Source organism: Perna viridis, chromosome 12 (assembly GCF_037379345.1).
Source record: "Perna viridis isolate PV_CMFRI_1.1 ecotype Kerala chromosome 12, ASM3737934v1, whole genome shotgun sequence".
NCBI classification, from domain to species: Eukaryota; Metazoa; Mollusca; class Bivalvia; order Mytilida; family Mytilidae; genus Perna; species Perna viridis.
In genome coordinates, this window is record NC_142456.1 from 30646630 (window position 1) to 30667988 (window position 21359).

The following is a 21359-nucleotide window of genomic DNA, read 5'->3' on the forward strand; positions in this document are numbered from 1 at the left end:
TGGCTGAAAACTGTTAAAAAACCATCATTTTTCATCTTTCAAGGGCAATAACTTTTACAACTTTTATTCCATGAAGACTTTTGTAGGCCTCTTAATAATAATCATTACATCTATTGATAGAATTTGGCTAAACCTAATAGTTTTGGTTAATATGCGAAAAAATATTGTCTGACCCATATGTTCTATTTTTAGTAACGGCAGCCATGTTTTTGACAAGTCATAAATCCCCACATCAATTCTATGCAGGATAGATACCCCAAGGAACATTCATACCAAGTTTGGTTCCAATTGGTCAAGTATAGTGTCAGAGAAGATTTTTGAAAAATTATTAACGACGACGGACAACTCCCATCATATAAAATTCATTTAAATAATCTCCACAAAAAAAACATGTCATGACTATTTAAAATCCTTTTTTTTCACATGCATCTACCATTTATATCATGAAACCTGGTTAAACCAACCCCTGAATAATCTGAAAACCTGTCTGAACCAAACCCTGAATAATCACAAACCTGTCTAAACCGAAACCCTGAATAATCTGAAAACCTGTCTAAACCAAACCCGGGAATCTGAAAACCTGTCTAAACCAAACCCTGAATAATCTGAAAACTTTCTAAACCAGACACTTTTGAAAGTCCATTTTTATCAGTTTAAATGTATTTTGACCTTTAAAATATCAAACAACTGTCTAAATAAAACCGAACTAATTCTCAAGTCCAAAACATGTTTGGATTAGACAGATTTTAACTGTATATAACTTCATTGCCAGATCCATATGGCCATACACATTTATAACTGAATGTCTGTTTCAAATATCTAGCTAAAAAATTCCTTCATTCATAAATAAAAAAAAAATAATCTCCATTTTTACCCTGAACAGATCACATGATAAATCTGGTTTTTGGCAGAAAGGCTGTTTTCAGGTCATATATACATATATAGATAATAACTTTACTCTAATGTACCAAAAAAAGATTTACTCAATAATCCAAATTAAGAATGAATTTTATGCATGTACTACATACATCACATTAACTCAAATGAGTAAAATCCCAAACCAAATTGTGTAAAATGAAGAAATTATCCACAAGACTTACAATACATATCAACCTGAAGTATTAGCCTGATATATAGAGTTTCAATTAGGAATACTGTAAAACAGTTAATTTCATAGCAGTTATATTTTTGCTCTTTTCATGGTAAGACCTGGAACTGGGAAATTAAACTACCATGATTATTTCCTTCACAGAACATTATACAATTAGATGAACAATTCTGAAAAAAAATGTGGGAAAGCAGACCATGAAAAAAGGCAAAAATATCAAGTTTATATTTTCCAGTATTTAAGAAAATTGGGTATCACATGATTAAGATTAATGACAAAACTTATGAAAAAATTACGTTCAGTCACAATGCATACAAAATTTAAGAATAAAAATCATTCTTATGTGCAGATACATGAAAACAAGTACTATCTTTAAAAAATAAAAGATAGCCGACGCAGTAAAATTTTGTTCTTTCTACTTTTAATTATCTGCATTTCATTCAGGAAATAACACATCGCACGCAATTTTGATACAGTTTTTTCGAACGCCACTATTTCATCAGTATTTGGCCAATCGGGAAACAGAATTGCGATCAGGTGACTTCTGTTTTCATGGAAGAGCGTCTTGAAGGTCAAAGAGTAAAAAGCGAAAATATATCGACTGCAATCTTAAAAAAAAATAGGGCATTTATCAAACAATAACAGTGTTACTCTGCTACATAATGGTGAAAAAAGGGGGATGGCAAAATATTCAAAATGACCTTACTTGATAACTACATGTTGGATTTTAATAAAAATTGATTTTAACCTGTATTAAGTGGTACTGAACAATTGTTCAAATTTTTTTTAAAATTCACCGATCCTTTCTCAATTCATCATATGAAAACTATCTGGGGACAAAGAGACAGATGAACAGACACGAAACTTTTCAGAGGGTATCACATAATACCTGGTCATTATGTGTGGTAGGGTATGATTGTCCCATTAATAATGTACCTTTAATAAACTTGGTAAAACCTCTAAAGTCCCTACATAACAATTTCATCTTGTCAACAAAAAAAAATACAGTTTTTATATACAGAATAAATTCTGCAGTCTAAAACATGCAAAAATGGTCCAGCTAAGACTGATTTTACTGTTTGGTTAAACATAAGGAAAAAACAGTAAATTGAAGAAAGAATCCACACAAAACCATAGTTCTATACTTATTTCACTAAACAGTTGAAGGTCAAAACTACTGCAAGAAGACATCAAGCAACAACATGTCGTACATGACATAAATTAATCTTTTAGAAGTGTTCATAAAATCATTAAAAATGGCTAAATTGCAAGCTCCATATCATGAATGAATAAATTATTAAAAAATGACAATAAGTTTCAGTGTCCATTGTATAGTTTATAAAAATGGCTCAATAGTAAGTTCCATGCATGAACAAGGATTTGGCAGCTCAAATTCTTTAAGGACATCTGGATGCAGCACTCCTATAGTACCGATAGATTTGTTGCTGTACATGATTTTTGCACATCTTCCATCAAAGTATGTTGCATCTGAAAAATGGAGTTTTTATTAATGTGAATGCAATAAATTCCATATTTGCAGTATGTTATTGTTGTAAGTTACATTCAATGTAAATAGACCATGTCTGACTTAACAAATGGGGTCTCATTTAGCTTAAAAAAAAACTAACTACTGACCCTCCACTCCCAACAGCCACAACCTTTTCAGTGTTTGATGAAATTGCTTAAAATAACTACTAATATCCCTACAGTCCCTGAATCTAATATTTAAATCTAATGTTTATATGTGTAAAATTGACAAATAAAACAACGGAATCTGTAAAATATAGATCAATGACTGATTGGTGATCAATGACTAATTGTAATTTTTTTTGCATAGACGAGTTCAGGTACTGTATGACCCACCCCTAAAAATGGGAAAACCCTTATCTTTGCATGAATTGATGTAGTAAGCTATGTCTGACTTAACCAATCAGATCTCAAATGCCTAAAAAACCACACCTTCATGGGACAGCTCTTACCTTTGCAGTTGGATGAAGCAGGCCATGTCTGATAATAGTTGGGGCCAACAGGAGTTAAAAAACAAGCTTTCAACCCCCTCCAAATGGGACAGTCCTTACCTTTGCAAAGCTGCATATAGTAGGCCATGTATAATTTAGTAATTGGGGCCTACAGGAGGTTAAAAAACAAACTTTTCAACCCTCCCCTCTAAATGGAACAGTCCTTACCATTACACAGTTGGATGCAGTATGCCATGTCTAATTTAATAATTCGGGCCTACAGGGGTTAAAAAGAAACTATTTTAGCCAGGGTCTGATTTAATGATTGTGACCTTCAGGGAGATTAAAAAACAAATTTTTTTTCAACCCTCCCCTCCTATTGGGACAGTCCTTACAAGACCTGGCCAAATCATTTTTCAACCTGTTGGACATTTGGTCTGGCAACCTAACAAAATCTGCTGGACCGAAAAAATCCAATTTAAATTTGCCCCAAATTCGGACATCTTTAAACCAGAAGTTCCGGTTGAGGCATGTTTAAAAAAAAATGTACTGGTCCGGAAATCACGCAAATTTTACCGGACCGGCGACTAAAAGTACTAGTCATGTCCGATGAATTTCGCCATGACTGCCTTACCTTTGCATGGTTGGATATAGTAGCCAGTGTCTGATTTAACAATGGGAACCTCCAGGAGCTGCATCACTCTATCCAGTAGTCCTTTCATAACTTCAAATCCTGATGATTTGTTATAGTTCACTGCACACAGGTGTCTCTCATTTTTGGCTCCAACATCTGAAAATCAAAGGATTTTTTTTTATATATTAAACATATGCCGCTCTCTGAGGGAAACATAAAAAGCACATAATATGCCGTTCCCCTTTCTTTTAATGCCAATAGTCCAATATTAACCAAGGAAAGAGCTTCATTCTAAGATTGTACTGAAATATAACATATTCCTACAGAGAGTTGTGAATTTATTGTGCAATGTGTGTGGACAGACAAATTGCTGTATACCACATATCTTTTTGTATAAAAAATCTATTCAAAGTTCGGGAATGAAATTTTGAATATGAATGACACATTATGATTTGTCCAAAAATCATTGTATTAAGGCAGATCATATCAAATACTTTGAGTGGATAGATTTTTCTAATTTTTCTCAAAGATGACCTTGAACAAACATATTCAGATAATCATATAGTGCTTGAATCATATGATTCTCATATGTTAATTTTGGCTTGAAAAACATATGGTAATCATACGTTTGTGAAAAACATGATTATCATATGCTAATCATGCAATAAATGTATGTAAACTAAAACATGATTATCAAATGGTCCTAATTCATATGATCAACATATGATGCAAACCATATGATTCGCATATGTGGCACATTTGCCTGTAACTGATACATACCTTTCTCTTTATCACAGTATATGACATCAGATATCTCAAAGAGTTTGAGGGGAAGTGGCATACTTTTGTTATTACTTATTGTTTTCAGTACTCCTGGTAAAAGAGTAGTTCTTCCAATCTGAAAAAAAGATAAACCATTGAAATAACGAAAACTTATGCACTTCTGAATTATCCAATACTAATTGCATATCAACGTACTAAAAAAAAACAAAAACAAGAAGCATCTCCAAGATGCATCTCCTTCATCTTTATTCTGGCCACAATCTCAAAATACACACTTAATATTTTTTTTTTTTTTTTTTTGGGGGGGGGGGGGTTACAGTAATACTTGTCTCAAATGGATGCTTCCATTTTTTTTCATCTGTATTATATCATTCTCTCTACCTATCCACACATTCTCTCTACCTATCTACCCACACATTCTCTCTACCTATCTATCCACACATTTGAATTCAAAAATACTTTAATGAATTGTATTATTTTTTTTTTGGTACAACAAGAAAGTATGATCTCTTATGATTAGAGATATTTTCCAGGAATCTATTTTTAGTAATAGGACTTTGAACATGAATATGATGGGCATATCATGAGCTTAAACTTTGATGTCTACTTAACCATCAATTTTTGGTCCAAAGTGTTCAATATTTGAAATAAAGTGCACATGGATTATTCTTCCACTTAAAACCAGGATATGCAACAGCAGTGTTGATTGAAAGATATTCAATTTCCATTACCTGAAATTCAAAGGTCTTGGGGTTGGCTATGTGTACAGCTTTAGTCTCCTTTAATTCCTTCCTAAGTTTCTTGGAAACATCATCTCTAGAGCACTACAAGATAGCAATAAACATGTTTTCTCCCATTCTCCACAAATGATCAAATATGCACTCTGTACCCATACCTGTTAACTCTCCCACATTAGGTAGGAGTCTCCCACAAAATCAAAGAAAAATTAAGAATCTCCCAAATAACAATGCAAGACTTGTAGTAGGTTTTTGGTTAAAATTACTTTATTTTCTGTGAAAAATACTAAATAATTGCATTTTTAAACCATAAATTTGCTTTCAAGTAAGAATCTCTCATATGAGATAGTGTCAATAGGGGAGAATCTCCCATATGAGACAGTGTCAATAGGGGAGAATCTCCCATCTGAGACAGTGTCAACAGGGGAGAATCTGCCCACTGAGACAGTGTCAATAGGGGAGAATCTCCCACCTGAGACAGTGTCAATACGAGAGAATCTCCCTACTGAGACAGTGTCGATAGGGAAGAGGCTCCAACATGAACTGTTCCAAAGGTTAACAGGCAACTTTACCCCCAACACAAGCCAGACTGGGGTTACATTTGTTTGAGTGGTTTTACAAATATAAAAAAAAACTATGAATATAATTGGACTAAAGTGAAAACAAAGTGAAAAGTGAAACAAAATTGATTCTAGAATTGATGTGAAAAACCCACTATTTTTAAAGTTTAATTTGACTATTTGCATCTTCGGACTCAAATGAAAAAAAAACAAGATTTTGTATTTCATTTTGGATGAGTTAAAATTTCATTGAAATTCACCGAACATGAACATTTCAAGGGCAGATAACTCCTCATTTTTCTCACATTCTATTGAAAAATTTTTGACCAAATCCAGTGATGCAGAGATCAAATAATAGTCTTTTCAAATAGAAAAAGCATCATTGAGTGAAATTGTATTGTCGATTGTGGGTTTTTGACATGCATGTTTCCCATTTTGCCTGATTCTTATATACATTTACTCTTAAATTGTCTTACAGTAAGTAGTGAAGAAACATTCTGTGTAAGAATCAGGCAAATAGTGGCACATCATAATTCTCAATGATGCCTCAGAAATATTCAATATATCTAGAAAACAACTGGAAAGCTGTTCAAATTTATCCAAAAGTATCTGTGACATAGACATTTTTTGACTGCTTATATAACAAAAAAGTGTGGGAACATATTAACCATTTTTCAATAGTGTATTTCAACTAAAATTATCCTACCAATATTTATGGTTATTTCTGAAGGTTATCAGATATAAATACTTAGTAAAGGCAATAAAATCCCTGCATTTTATTCCTTCATGTGCAACACCTAAAACACATTTTGCCAGATTCTTAGACAGAGAGGTATTTATTGAAAAAAAAACAAGAAGATTTAGATTTTGGATCATTTTTTATGTAATTCAATCTAACATAAAAAAAAAAATCGTTAGTCAATTGTCCACTTGACAATCTAAATAAGTTAATCAGGTGATTATCTATTCTGTGAAGTTAACTACATTACTCGCTGTAATTACCAAAGCAAAGGTGAGAACTTCAGTAAACCCAGCAGCAGCTACTTCCTGTCTGAGTAGATCTGTCAACTTGTTGATTGGAAACTAAAGAAAAACAGAATATTAATGTTAGGCATACAGACACATGAAATAGGGATTCAGGTGAAGTTGATGTGAAAAACTTCACATGAGATTCTTGTGAAATCTCAATTTAGGTGAAATTTCAATAAATTTCACGAGAAGAAAATTTGCCTGTATACCAAATTTGTGTTTGTTTAATACAATTCATGGAATATTTTGTTTCAAGTTTTATTTTGATAAATAGTTTGAATTATAAGTTTTATCACTAGTATTCTCAAATTCTTAGTTAAAATTTTACTTTCAATCAAATGCTGGACAATAAAATCAATATTTCCAAATCTGAGTTTATTTTTTACTACTTAGAAGATAGCTTTTATTGAAGATAACTGTAGATGTCCAATATTTGAGAAGCTTTAATTAAGGATATCAATCAAATCAAGATATATGTCACATCAAATGTCAATATCTAGGACATACCTGATTAGCTATAGTACTGGTTTTAGGTATTTTTTTCTGTATGTTATTATAGCCGTATGATATGGCTACATCTTCTATGATATCACAAGGGTGGATCACATGTAACACAGATTAAGGAAAAAATTAACTTATATTATGATTTTTAGGCTATGCCTATGATGGACGAAACTCAATGTTGTAATTAAGGACAAAACAGCGCACCCACACTTGCCAAACTGTCTATTTCTGTGTTGACAGGTTTTGCCACTTCCATCGGAATATTTTTAAGCCAATTACAGTTCTGGTCCTACAATGTACATATACAGGATGTCGCTGAGGCTACATCCTCATTATGAGGTCCTACAAAGCTTTTGAGATAAACAAGAGCAGTTGTCAAAGTCCCACTCCTGACAAAATGTACAGTTTTCTTGCCTTGTCTTGTCACTCAATTTTCCATCTGTGCAAGTTTCATTAAAATCTATCAATGGAAATCAGAATGTAGCACCAAATATTTAACATACAGAAATCTTACATGATGGAAGAATGGATAGAAAACCATATTTTTCAGTTCTCTGCAGAAAACAATATATTATGTATACAGAAAGGAGTTCCCATTCACAAAAACAAAACTCTGTACCAAAAAAAATAATAAATCCTTCAAAGTGAATAATTATTTAAACTGCATAAAAACAGTGGTTTAAACAATATGTCAGTCAAAAGACATATGTGGGAAAAGAAAAATAAGAAGATTGACAGCAATAGAGATCAAGGGAATGAGGCTTGAGTAGCTAATAAAATGTCTTGTCTGGGGTAGAGTGCTTCTCAAAGTGCAGCTTGATATGACATACAAGGTGAAACCCTGAACAGATGGGGCAATTATGGACACAACATTCAAACAAGATTCAATTATAAATTTAAATTCCAATAAAACATTTGGTATAGGAAAAGAATATGACCTGAATCAAAGTAGCCCCTTTTTGTCCATTTATTCTTTATAAACAACCCCAAAAAATCAACCCTAGACTTTGGTTTGCAGTATGTCACCTTGTAGTACAATTTAAAAGAAATCTATTAACTCTTTGTCAAATTATAATCTCAACATCAGGAAAATGCTTGTTTCTGGCCCTTTTTTGACCCCAATTTCTAATTGGTATAATTCACAATCCCTAAAACAAATTCCAGTCTGTCCTTAATGGTAAAGAATATTGTGGAACAATATCATAGATATTCAGATGCTTTTACTGGAGTTATATACTTTTATGAAAGACTTGTTTTTAGCCGTTTCTGTCCCCTAACTCCAAAATGGTTGGGACCATAACCCCCAAAATCAATACCAACCTACTTTTAGTTGTTCAGAACCTTGTGGTAATTTTTTTCAATAAAAATCAACCTACTGATATAAAAGTTATGACACAAAACCAAGAGTCTTTAGACACCGACACAGACAATGACAGGGCCAGACCATTATACGACCCCAAATATTTTGGCATTTGTATAATGATCACCAATGGACTCTACAGGTTGTGGTCATAACTTTTAAAGGATATCATGTCTGGTGGGTGGAATCTCTACTTTGATTTCTTTTCCTCCTGGCAGAACCTCAGACTGTAAGCACATCTTGGTCAGTAACTTACACATTTGGTCAGCTGGTATACTGAAATAAACAAATCAATGGTAAGCCTTGAGTAACATCTAGCAGGTACTCTGATTGATTTATTATGGTTTAACATCCTCTTGCATTCAGGACAAGAAGGATTTATCAACAGAACAGATCCTGCTTTGTTCTTGCCAATCACACTCAGCCAGATCTTTACAGCTGCAGGCAGGCATGCCACTCTACTCGGACACATGATTCTGACTCAAAAATAACCAGTCATCACTCTATTTCTTTTAATATCAAGTGCGTGGTGGAGAACCAGTGACTGTTTATTCAAAAGTCTTCAGTATAACTCTGCCAGGAATTAAACCAATGACCTCTCACACTTCAGGCCAGCAAGCTACCCCAAAAGGCCAAGAGGAATTAAACCAATGACCTCTCACACTTCAGGCCAGCAAGCTACCCCAAGAGGCCAAGACCAACGTAAAAATATGATTATGAGTAACATGGTGATTTAACATATAACATCAGCACAAGTGATCATATATTTTTGTTACTCATAATTATCAATAAATTTCTCTTCACAATAAACAAATTTTCGACTCATGAACAAATACCAGGAGTTAAAATTTACTTAAAAGATGGAAGGTCCTATGCATTGTTTAACAAAACTTCCCATATAATTGTTAAGAATTAACATGCAAGTCTTATAAGTGCTTTGTGAAATGGTCTGCTGGACTTTTCCAACTATATTTAAAATGTATGATCCACTTGGCAAAAATCAAATGTCCACAATTAAGTAGCAGTCTTTGTGAGAATCATGTAAAATCTGAAAAATATGATACACCCTAATAAAAGTCTACATATTTATATTTTTGTAATTAAGCTTCAGTTGTTTTATGGGTCTTTACTATGGAATGTGTAATTATTCATTCCAATCAGCCTGCTCTTAGGAGATAATCAACATTGAAAATCCAATAGATTCCATTGTATTTGAGTGTCATTTACAAAGTTATCTCCCTTAATTTTGAAATCTACAGTGCATTCTATATAATTTTTATCTCTTAAGAACACAGGTTATATGAAAAACTGAATGTTAATTTCTGTTTCTATGGCAATTTAAAAAAAATATCAAAAATAAAAATATGTAGGCTTTTTACCCATGCATCACATTTTGCATGATTCTTAGCTGGAGTACTACTTTAGTTTCAATAAAAAGGATTGTAGGTCCTGGACCCAGGTGCATAAATTATCAAAGGTTCGAAATCAGAAATTAAGAGTCCCAGACCTCAGATTACAACATTTCTTTCTTATGAATAGACATCATACAAACTTAAATTTTCATTGGTCAGTTAATAAAACATGATACATGTATAAGGGAAATTATTCAAAAATTCATGTCTCACTTGATTCCAACTTTCCTGTTGACATCTTCCACATCAATTGTTTCAAATCTGTATGGTAATTCCTATCAAGATAAAAACATAGCATTAAAAATGTTATTAATAATTATAACATGTAAGAAACACTATGTATGTAGAAACATTGTACATTCACCAGAAAAAGGAGAGGGTATAGAATGACAACCGAAGTCTCTTCTTATACACTAAGTTTTCACATTTATTGTAAAAGAATGTTGTTGGTATCAATGTTTGTGTGGTTAAACAAAATATTGTAGATTAATTGAACTTTGAATAAGACGATTACCAGTATATTTAACAATCTAGGTTTTGAAAATGTTTACAGTTTTTTGTGTGATGTCTTTGATCCCTTATCTTCAGTTTTTAAATGTTATCTATTTTGTTTGGTACTCTACATTGTATATTTAGGTCACTTCTGTTTCATGTGTTCACATTCAGGTCATATTTTGGGATTTTGACATATTTGAATCATCCTACTGCTGACACTTTGGTATTTTTTTTTTTTTTGCTTAACATTTTCTTGAAACCACTTGATAGAATATGTGAAAATTAGCAACTGTGGAAATTAATATGTTAACAGTATCAGGTAAAGACCAAAAATATGGCATGTAGCGGGAAGCCATAATTCCAAAATATCAAAAACTTTGGTATAATTTACTGGAGAAACAACGAACATTATAAGGGATTCTAAAATGCATTTTCTACCTATAACAATTATACTTAAAGAGTATTCATGGATACTTTACTTACAGGGTATTCATGGATACTATACTTACAGGGTATTCATAGATACTATACTTACAGGGTATTCATAGATACTATACTTACAGGGTATTCATGGACACTATGCTTTACTGGGTATTCATGGATACTATACTTACAGGGTATTCATAGATACGTTACTTACAGGGTATTCATAGATACTATACTTACAAGGTATTCATAGATACTTTACTTACAAGGTATTCATGGACACTATACTTTACAGGGTATTCATGGATACTATACTTACAGGGTATTCATGGACACTATACTTACAAGGTATTCATGGATACTTCACTTACAGGGTATTCATGGATACTATACTTTACGCAGTATTCATGGATACTATACTAACAGGGTATTCATTGATACTATATTTAAAGGGTATTAATGGACACTATACTTTACTGGGTATTCATGGATACTATACTTACAGGGTATGCATAGATACATTGCTTACAGGGTATTCAAGGATACTATACTAACAAGGTATTCATAGATACTTTACTTACAGGGTATTCATGGACACTATACTTCACAGGGTATTCATGGATACAATACTTACAGGGTATTCATGGACACTATAATTACAAGGTATTCATGGATACTTGACTTACAGGGTATTCATGGATACTATACTTACAGGGTATTCATGGACACTATACTTACAAGGTATTCATGGATACTTCATTTACAGGCTATTCATGGAAACTATACTTTACGCGGTATTCATGGATACTATACTTACAGGGTATTCATAGATACTATACTTTACAGGGAATTCATGGATACTTTACTTACAGGGTATTCATAGATACTATACTTACAGGGTATTCATGGACACTATACTTTACTGGGTATTCATGGATACTATACTTACAGGGTATTCATGGATACTATACTTACAGGGTATTCATGGACACTATACTTACAAGGTATTCATCGATACTTCACTTACATGGTATTCATGGATACTATACTTTACATGGTATTCATGGATACTATACTTACAGGGTATTCATGGATACTATACTTTGCAGGGTATTCAATGATACTTTACTTACAGGGTATTCATGGATGCTATACTTTACAGGGTATTCATGGATACAATACTTACAGGGTATTCATGGATACTATACTTTACACAGTATTCATGGATACTACACTTACAGGATATTCATGGACACTACCATCAGAATGTGTCACAGCTACAGGTTCTACTCTAAAATGAGAAAAATATTGAAATTAAAAAATTTACCTACACTTCTGCATATTTACATTAAAAAAACAGCAATTTATTTTTATGGTTAAGATTTCAAATTAAAGCCCAAGCCAGATCTATATGTGCTTTAAGGAGGTAAACCTACGGTAAAGGGCATACTGTGAAAGTACTTTAATTCCTGGATACCAATTTTTGTGGATTTGGGAAGAAACACAAGTCGTGGATTCTTGAATTCGTGGTTTTGAGGTTTTCAGTATACACATCAATTAAAATTGCCTATTCAATGGGAACCAAAGTTCGTGGATTGGCCTTCCCACGAAAACCACAAATACTGGTACCCCATTTCCATTAGTACTTTCACAGTAGCTCTTGAAATCAGTGACATGTTTGTATCACCACATTTCAACAAATCCTATCAAGCTTTCGTTTGAAACAGAATGATATCAGTCCAAGTTATTTTGATGCTTACATGAGATTGATGTAAAACGCTGAATGCAAGCATTCCAATGACTTGTAGAGTTGTGTCCCTTGTCTTAGGTCTACCTTCTTACAGGCTAAAATTATTACTTTTTTTCAACATCCAATACTGGACCAATATCAAAAACATATGTTTTGGACCAACTTATTAATACATGCAAAACACGTAAATATATACATCATATGGAAACTATGTTTAGGACTTTATACATATGTATGGTACATTTCTGAGTGATTTTTGTGATTGTTGTGTTTTTATATGCTCAAAATCAAGTATTGCTATATTGGTTCTAGACACATGTTCCATGTTTCATACATATGAAAACATATGTTTAAATTTTTCTCATGTACATGAGTTTTATAATTATTCTACTATGGACATAACTGATAAAGTATAATGTTAAAGGAATTGATATTATCAATATCCCTGGTCAATTTCATTAAAAGTTGGATAGTGTGTAATTTATGATATTGTGCTTGATAATTACTGTTTATTGATTTAACCAAAACAGTAAATTTTTATGGTCAAAGAGAGATCACTCTGGTTTATTTCTTTAAAAAAAAAAACAGCATATGTTCATGCTACATAGGTCATATCAATAAATGGTAATTCCCTGAATTCCCAGCATCATAAAATCATTAATTAGAATCTATTCTAATATGACATATTGAACATACACAGTCAAGAAAACTCTCTCATTCTGATCAAAATCAAATCATAATATTTACATAATTAAGGCTAAAAGGTACATACATAATGCAAAAATACAAAGACTTTATAATCTAGTAAGTTTTGTGATAATTACGTAAAAGGTTTGTCACAGTATTCGCTGAACATAGTCACCAGCGTGTCCAATGTAACTTTAGCCTTGTTCAGATCTGTTGCTGTAGATTCTATAAAGATATTCCTCGTATTCAAGGTGATTTTACTGTGGTCACCTGTAAAATATAATTATTAAAAGTATCACAAGTAAAACCTGTCTTAACCAAACCCTGCATTTCCAAAAACCAGACACATTTTAAAGTCCTTATATTAAATTAACTGTAATTTGAACCAAACACCCTTCTTAAGGAGGTAGACCTAGGGTAAGTGACACAACTCTTACAAATCATTGAACATGTATATTCAGCATTTTACATCAATCTCATGTAAGCATCAAAGTAACTTTTATTTCATTATGTTTCAAATAAAAGCTTGATATGCTTTGGTAAAATTGAATATGATACTAACATATCACTGATTTCAAGAGTTATGTCCCTTATCCTAGGTCTACTTTAAATGAACCAATTTTAAAGTCGAAAAGGTTTTCATTTAAGAAAATGTAGAATATAGATTTAGTTTGAAGGCATTTTATGTAGACAGATAAAGACAGGGACATAATTATTACTTTATGCAAATGTAATTATAACAACAACTTGCAAAATATGGATATCTTTCTAAGATCTCATTCTTCTGTATAAACAAAATGTTATTTCACCAATATGTATCTATTCAACAGATGCTTATGTAAGGGGGATATCATAACAAATTGACTGCCAAAGGGACAGTAGTATTACCTGAAACACCAATGATACCATTGAATCATTACAACTTCACAAGGGCAGTCAATTTATCAACAATGCTCTCTACATATGCAACTAGGTTTATTTCATTGAAGAACCTTAAGCAGGCATTACTGAGTGATAATGACCTGGTCATTATTATGTGATATCGTCCACTCAATATTTTAATGCACACTTATGAATGCCACATGTATTTTAACCATAGCTTATACTTCTCTGATGTGGAGCCATGTTACGGGAACTAACATTGTGTAGCTCCTAATTGCATTATTTTAGAAGAAATACTGCTACATCTATGTTGATTGGTACAAACACGAAATTGCATGCTTGTCATACCTCTACTTTACAGGAAGTTGATACAGCAATCAAAATCACTTACAACATGTGACCAAACTACAGGCAAAATTGTTTCACATGATTTTCACACGAATTTCAAATGATTTTCACATGAATTGAGCAAATAAACTTAGTGACAGATTTCACGTAAAATTTGGGTGAATTGAGCCTTCATGTGAAATTCACATGAAATGTTGACATGAAATTTGTGTTAAGTGAATTTAAAACATCATGTTAATTTCATGTGAATTTTACGTGAAGCTTGATTAACATGAATTTCATGTGAAAAATATTTGCCTGTGTAAAAAAGCTAAACACCAAATTGATATCAATCCATCCATTGGGAGCCAAGATTTTTGTGACAAAAATTTTCTCTATCATTCCATATAAGTACTCAAAATTGCTTATAATGCATTCCCAACGTATATTTAACTACACACCAAATTTGAAATCAATCCATTGAGAGCTGAGATAATTTTTTTTGAAATTTGTACGGACAGACTGAATAATAGACAGACAAGGTGATTTCAATATACCCCCTCCCCTGTTGAGTTTGGGTATAAGGTTCCCAAAAAAGGGGCAAAAAAACACAGCTTAGACTTCCCACTCCTATAACCATATAGGGAATTTTAATATTTACCATTGATAATTGGTGGCATAGACAAAACAACACCATTCTTGTCATAGATAACTGGATAAACTGGCTTATCTCTAATGATTGGAAGGTATGGCTTCAAATGACTGTCCAACTACAAAAAGGAGATACACATGTGATATTAGATAGCATGGCTTATCTCTAATGATAGGAAGGTATGGCTTCAAATGACTGTCCAACTACAAAAAGGAGATACACATGTGATATTAGATAGCATGGCTTATCTCTAATGATTGGAAGGTATGGCTTCAAATGACTATCCAACTACAAAAAGGAGATACACATGTGATATTATATAGCATGGCTTATCTCTAATGATTGGAAGGTATGGCTTCAAATTACTGTCCAACAACAAAAGGAGATACACATGTGATATTAGATGGCATGGCTTATCTCTAATGATTGGAATGGATGGCTTCAAATGACTGTCCAACTACAAAAAGGAGATACACATGTGATATTAGATAGCATGGCTTATTTCTAATGATTGGAGGGTATGGCTCCACAATATTATATTTTAACCCCCCTGCTGCGAAATGCTAAACCACTGCTGCGATAAATTACCCCTCCCCTTTCTACAATATTTCAACCTCCCTGTTATGAAATTCCAACCCCCTTGCCGCTATAAATTACCCCCCTGGTGTGATAAATTAACCCCGCTGCTGCCACATTTTAAATTCCCGGTTATATTTTAACCCCCTTGCTGTGATAAATTAATCCCCTGCTGTGATATTTTAACCACCCTGCTGGGATAAATCAACCCCCTTTCTGCAATAAATCAACCCCTTTCTTGAGATACTTTAACCCCCTGCTGTGAAAATTTAACCACCATTGTAATATTTTAACTCCTTTGTCTCATTCAACTAGCAGTAGAGGGTCAAAGACTACTACTTATAAACTAAGCTATATGCCATATGAACTTACAGAATACATTTCCATCATTTCAGGAGCAGTGAACTCTTTTTCCTGATTCAGAGGTTTGAATTTTATGTCAGCAGGAGGTCTTGCATCATACAAAAATGGACCTTGGATTGTGTCAAGGTCATGTGTTCCTATAGCAACCAATGTTCTCCTCCTGGAAAGATATGCAAATAATTACTCAATTAAATCAAAAGGAGTTAAATAATGGATTAAATATGTTGGTATAGCTTTAATCAGCTGTAAAAAAGTTACAAAAAAGTGTTGAATGCACTTCACCAAAAAGACTCATAATGGTAAAATCATGAATGAAAAAAGCAGAATTCCTTTTTAAAACAGAAAAAAATCATGTTTGAAAAAAATAATGGATTGATGATCATACAGAGATTCCTTAGTTACATGTAACTGCAGAGGTTATGAAGTTTTATGTACATACAGAGGTTTTTCAGTTACATGTACCTGCAGAGGTTATAAAAGTTGAATGTACTTGAAAAGGTTAATTAGTTACATGTATCTTTAGAGGTTATGAAGTTACATGTAACTGCAGAGTTTAGAGTAACCTGCAGAGGTTATGAAGTTCCATGTACTTGTAGAGGTTTTTTAGTTACATGTACCTGCTGAGGTTATGAAGTTACATGTACATGTACCTGCAGAGATTATGATGTAGCTTATCTTGGAGGTCTATGAAGCTCTTATATCTGTCCTCTGTAAACTTGACATTTCTTAATATGGCTGCTACTCCATATGGTCTAACTTCCTTTGTCTTAAAAAGAAAACAAAAAGTATATTTTTGAAATTGCTCAGAAATATTGTCGTTGCTATTTCGTAATTACTGTCATAAGTTATGCAAAATTTGCAATTTAAGAAACATGTATATCAGAAAACAGGGAATCTGACAACATCGGTAGATCCACGATTTGAGTTAAGGGGCGTTAAGTGAATTAAATGCCATGCAAAGCAAGGCAAAAAATATTATGGGATGAAACTTGTGGTGAAAAATTTTTATCTTACCGATTTGGGGGGGGGGGGGGGTACGCCCGGTATGCCAGTCCTTGGATCCGCACCTGGACAATGTATTTTCACCTTAGCTATAGTCTTTTTCTATTAGAAATTCCCACAATCAAATTCTCATAACATTGAAAAAATTGAAACAATGTAAGAAATTTTGTAGTATTTGATGGTGTAATTTTTCTCTGAAATTTGTTCATCCAAAATCCTACTTTTATTTCTTACATCTGGGAGCATAACAAGCAGTTGATATAAAAACTATGGAGAATCTATAAAGGTAAGAACACCATTCACATCACATTAGGGTTTACAACAATTACTTACATTCGAAGAAATAGTCATCTGTTGAAGAATCTGAGGTCTAACTATCTTATATCTGGGTGCACCTTTCCTGGATTAAAAATAAAAAAATAAAGAAAATAAGAGTTATACTCGACTTTGCATTGACACAATTCATATTTAGATGAATGTACTTAGGCATAATTTTGATATTTGGCAGGAAAAAGAATTGTGTTTTTGGTTACCAAGTTGCTTTATGGGTTTAAATAATGCATAATTAATTATTCATTCTAATCTGTCTTGTCTTAGGAAACAATTGACACTCAGAAATCAGATAGTTTCTATTGTATTTCAGTGTATTTAAAGAGTAATCTCCCTTGATTTTGCATTCTACACTACTTTCTATGTAATTTCTATCTATTAAGACCAAGGACTATATAAAAAGTCCTATAATAATTTCTATTTACTTTAATATCAAAACAATAACAAAAATATCCAACAATGTACCACATTTCGCATGGTTCTTAGCTGGAGTGCTACTTTACTTGTTCCTTTTCTATGATTCTATTTATATTTCCCATTTTTTTCAGATCTGGAAACAAGATTTCAAGGAAAACATATCCTTTTTTGTCTCTCTCTTCTCTTCTCAAATGACCTTTCAACTTTGGTCCGTCAAGAAAAAGATCATTTCCCACGTAGTTATTTCTTTTTAATAAATATCCTCTCCTTCTTAAGATATTTAAAGTTGTTGTTACCCCCTCCCTCCTCTAACTAGACAAACAAGTAGTCCTTAACCCCCCCTCTAACTAGGTAGTCAAGTAGTCAGTAAACCCCACTCTAACAAGCCAGACAAGTAGTTGTTTAACTCTTCCTCTAACTAGACAAACAAGTAGCCATTAAACTCCTCCCCATAAAACTAGACAGACAAGTAGTCATTAAATCACTCCCTCCCAACTGGACAGACAAGTAGTCTCTTAACTCCCCCTCTATCTAGAAAAACAAGTAGTCATTAAACTCCCCATCTACCTAGACAGGCAAATAGTTGTGGAGCCGCCTTCTAACTAGTCAGACATGTACTCGTTGAACTTCCATGAACTTCCACCTTCTAAAAAATCAAAGAGTTATCAAACTTACTTTTCCAAGAATACAAGAAGAGCTCTGGCAATTCCTTCAATGCACAACAAGTCATATCTAAAAAAAAAGTATATACTTGTCTTGTACAAATGGAAATAACAAGAAGTTGTACACCAGGAAAAGGAAGACATGGCATAATACCAAAATATCTTGCCATTCCCTCCTCAAAAAGGTGAGAAATCTGTAACAGAAAAGTGTAAAGGACAGACAAATGGATGGACAAGGTAACTGCAATATATACTCCACTCTAATTAAAAAAAAAATGATCAAATTAGGGATACTGAAAGAATCTGATTCAAATGGTCTAAATGTTCAACATCAACACTTTAGTTGAATAACCTCCCTTTGAATGAATCAGAAAATTATAATATTCCTTCATCCAAATTTTAGTACGATATAACAGTTCATCAGTTTAGAAGATATGTGCACTGATTAACAGACAGGCACACAGACAGGATGATTCCTGTACAACTGAACTTTGTTGGCGAGAGAGTAATCAAGGGAATCAAGGTTCTAGCGGAAATCAATAGAATGTAATCCAGGAACAAAGACCAGACATGGAAAAAAGACAAACACAACAAAGAACATAAAATAACCAAATAATACATACAAAGTAATAAAAGTAAATGAGCAACTAGAAAGCAACTAAAAATTTGGAGCATGGACCAGGTGCACCAATAGGGTAAGCATCCTCTCTACCTAGAAACTTTCTAGAGATATAATGAAACAACTTTATACATCATACAATGGGTGTATATTGAATGTTACTTTTTTAAAAATGGTAGAAAATGGACAAAATACTGCTATAACAATATAATACAAATAGATCTTTTAAAACTACAGACTAAAATATCACCATGCAGAGATAAAAATTTTAAAATATTAATCAAACTGTATAGTTAAAGTATACTGCCATTGACTGAAACGATACCTGTTAGCAGGAATTTCTATTTTCCAAAAATTTGCAGCATCTGGGTTCTCTTTTAGTTCCTCTTCATCGGCTTCCTCTGCCTCCAAGCCAAACTCAAATCCTAGTTCATCAAACTCTTCAAAAGCTGAAAAATACATGAGAATAAGTTTCTCTAAATAATTTTTCAAAGGTTTAAGAATGCCATAACCTTAAGGCTGCATTAGCTGCTAAATTTTGTTCAGTTTAGATTTTACTGAATTTTACTGATTCAATGAAATAAGTTTGTAGTAATGCTATTGAACCAATAAATGTCGATACCTACAGAATATTATCAAATCAATGCTTTTCTTAATCAGTGAAGATCGATATCTCTAATCTAATAATTTTTCTCCCTTACTTTAGAAGATTGTCTCCATGACATTTACCTGGGTTAAAAAAATACTTCCCCTTGGTTAAAAATAGCAATTATAATTAAGCACATGTCTTGTTTTCATTTCATCTATTCCTTGATCAGTTTTCAAATAAATAATGACAATTACTGACCACATTTGTGCCATACCACATCACTATATGTAAATTACAAAAGGATGCTTACATTATATTCAGACTTTTTTCTTTTACGGCTTGAGTCCATCAAAGAAAAGGGTCTTCCATGCCATTGATTAACCACTTTTGCTGTGCTATCAGATTTTTTTTTTTAAGAATTGACCCTTACAGCATATGCACGGATAAAGGTCACCAGAAGTTACATGCATACCATATTTAAGTATCAACTTTTTGTATTGCATGACAATATATGCATCACCTATTTCATTTAGTTAATGCATTTTATTTGTGGATATCATATGAAATTATACAGGAAAAGTACTATTCAGTAGAAATAATTTCTAGTTAAGGCATATTTCAACAGAAACAAAAATTTACAAAAATGACAGCTAAAGCAGCTTAAGTGTGTAAAAAGGAATAGATACTTTTTATAAGTCTGTACCATAAGTATTTCAATCATTAAAGCTTAAAATACACTGTGTGAATTGCAACGTTTTCTCATACAATATGTTAATAAAAATGTAATTTCATATTGGTCCTGTTATAGGTTTGAGTTCTGTCATATTGGTCGAGGTGGTTGTATTGGTCCAGAGGCATCGCTGAGGGCCAATATGGCTGTCGAGGCCAATATGATTGACTGAAACCTGTAACAGGGCCAATATGAAATTACATATTATAAATGCCAGATTTGAATCCATATCAATTGGTCAGTTTTTGACATATTTTAACATATTTTATGTAGTTGGTTAATAACTGGAGTTATATTACTTTCAAGTACTAGTGGAAGATTCTGCACCATTTTCAAGTTTTGAATCAACTGTCAACATGAGTAAATACTGAGTGTTCATTATTCATGTCAGAGTGTCAGTATTCAGTGAATAAAATTGAATGTCCCAGACCTATATACGTATATGAAATTTCAAAGGTCTTAGGTCAGAAATTGAGGAATCCAGACCTCGCAATGCTGTAATTTTGGACCCCTGTATATATGTCAGGGGTTTCATTATTTTTATGCAATGCAGGTACCTTTGGTTTTGAAGTAGGTACTTTTCATCATTTTGTTTAATAAAAATGTATGAAATTTTAAAATTCTAGCGGTACCTTTCAGTAGTTTAGAAGAGTAAAAGTACCTGGTACCACCTCTTAATGAAAGGCCTGCATGCAGAATAAATATCACATTTTTTTTGTTTGCTACAATTAATTCTAATTGGATAGTGGTTTAAAGAACAGACTTAA

The 21359-nt window shown here is 32.7% G+C and overlaps 1 protein-coding gene across 2 annotated transcripts in view; it reads right to left on the reverse strand.

The window, feature by feature from the left end:
* Positions 1-965: 965 nt before the first annotated feature.
* Positions 966-21359, reverse strand: part of LOC148601995 (phenylalanine--tRNA ligase beta subunit-like) — a 39268-nt gene continuing 18874 nt past the window's right edge. For both annotated transcript variants that reach the window (XM_088554345.1, XM_088554344.1), the window contains 16 exons: positions 19599-19722; positions 18668-18724; positions 17579-17645; positions 16894-17009; positions 16253-16403; positions 15314-15422; positions 13581-13713; positions 12246-12297; positions 10299-10360; positions 8841-8949; positions 7317-7415; positions 6783-6863; positions 5215-5307; positions 4481-4598; positions 3701-3856; positions 966-2596 (listed from right to left, as the gene is read on the reverse strand). In XM_088554345.1, the coding sequence (XP_088410471.1) occupies positions 2445-2596; positions 3701-3856; positions 4481-4598; positions 5215-5307; positions 6783-6863; positions 7317-7415; positions 8841-8949; positions 10299-10360; positions 12246-12297; positions 13581-13713; positions 15314-15422; positions 16253-16403; positions 16894-17009; positions 17579-17645; positions 18668-18724; positions 19599-19722 (1679 nt within the window). In that variant the 3' untranslated portion in view covers positions 966-2444. The remainder of the gene's footprint in view (positions 2597-3700; positions 3857-4480; positions 4599-5214; positions 5308-6782; positions 6864-7316; positions 7416-8840; positions 8950-10298; positions 10361-12245; positions 12298-13580; positions 13714-15313; positions 15423-16252; positions 16404-16893; positions 17010-17578; positions 17646-18667; positions 18725-19598; positions 19723-21359) is intronic.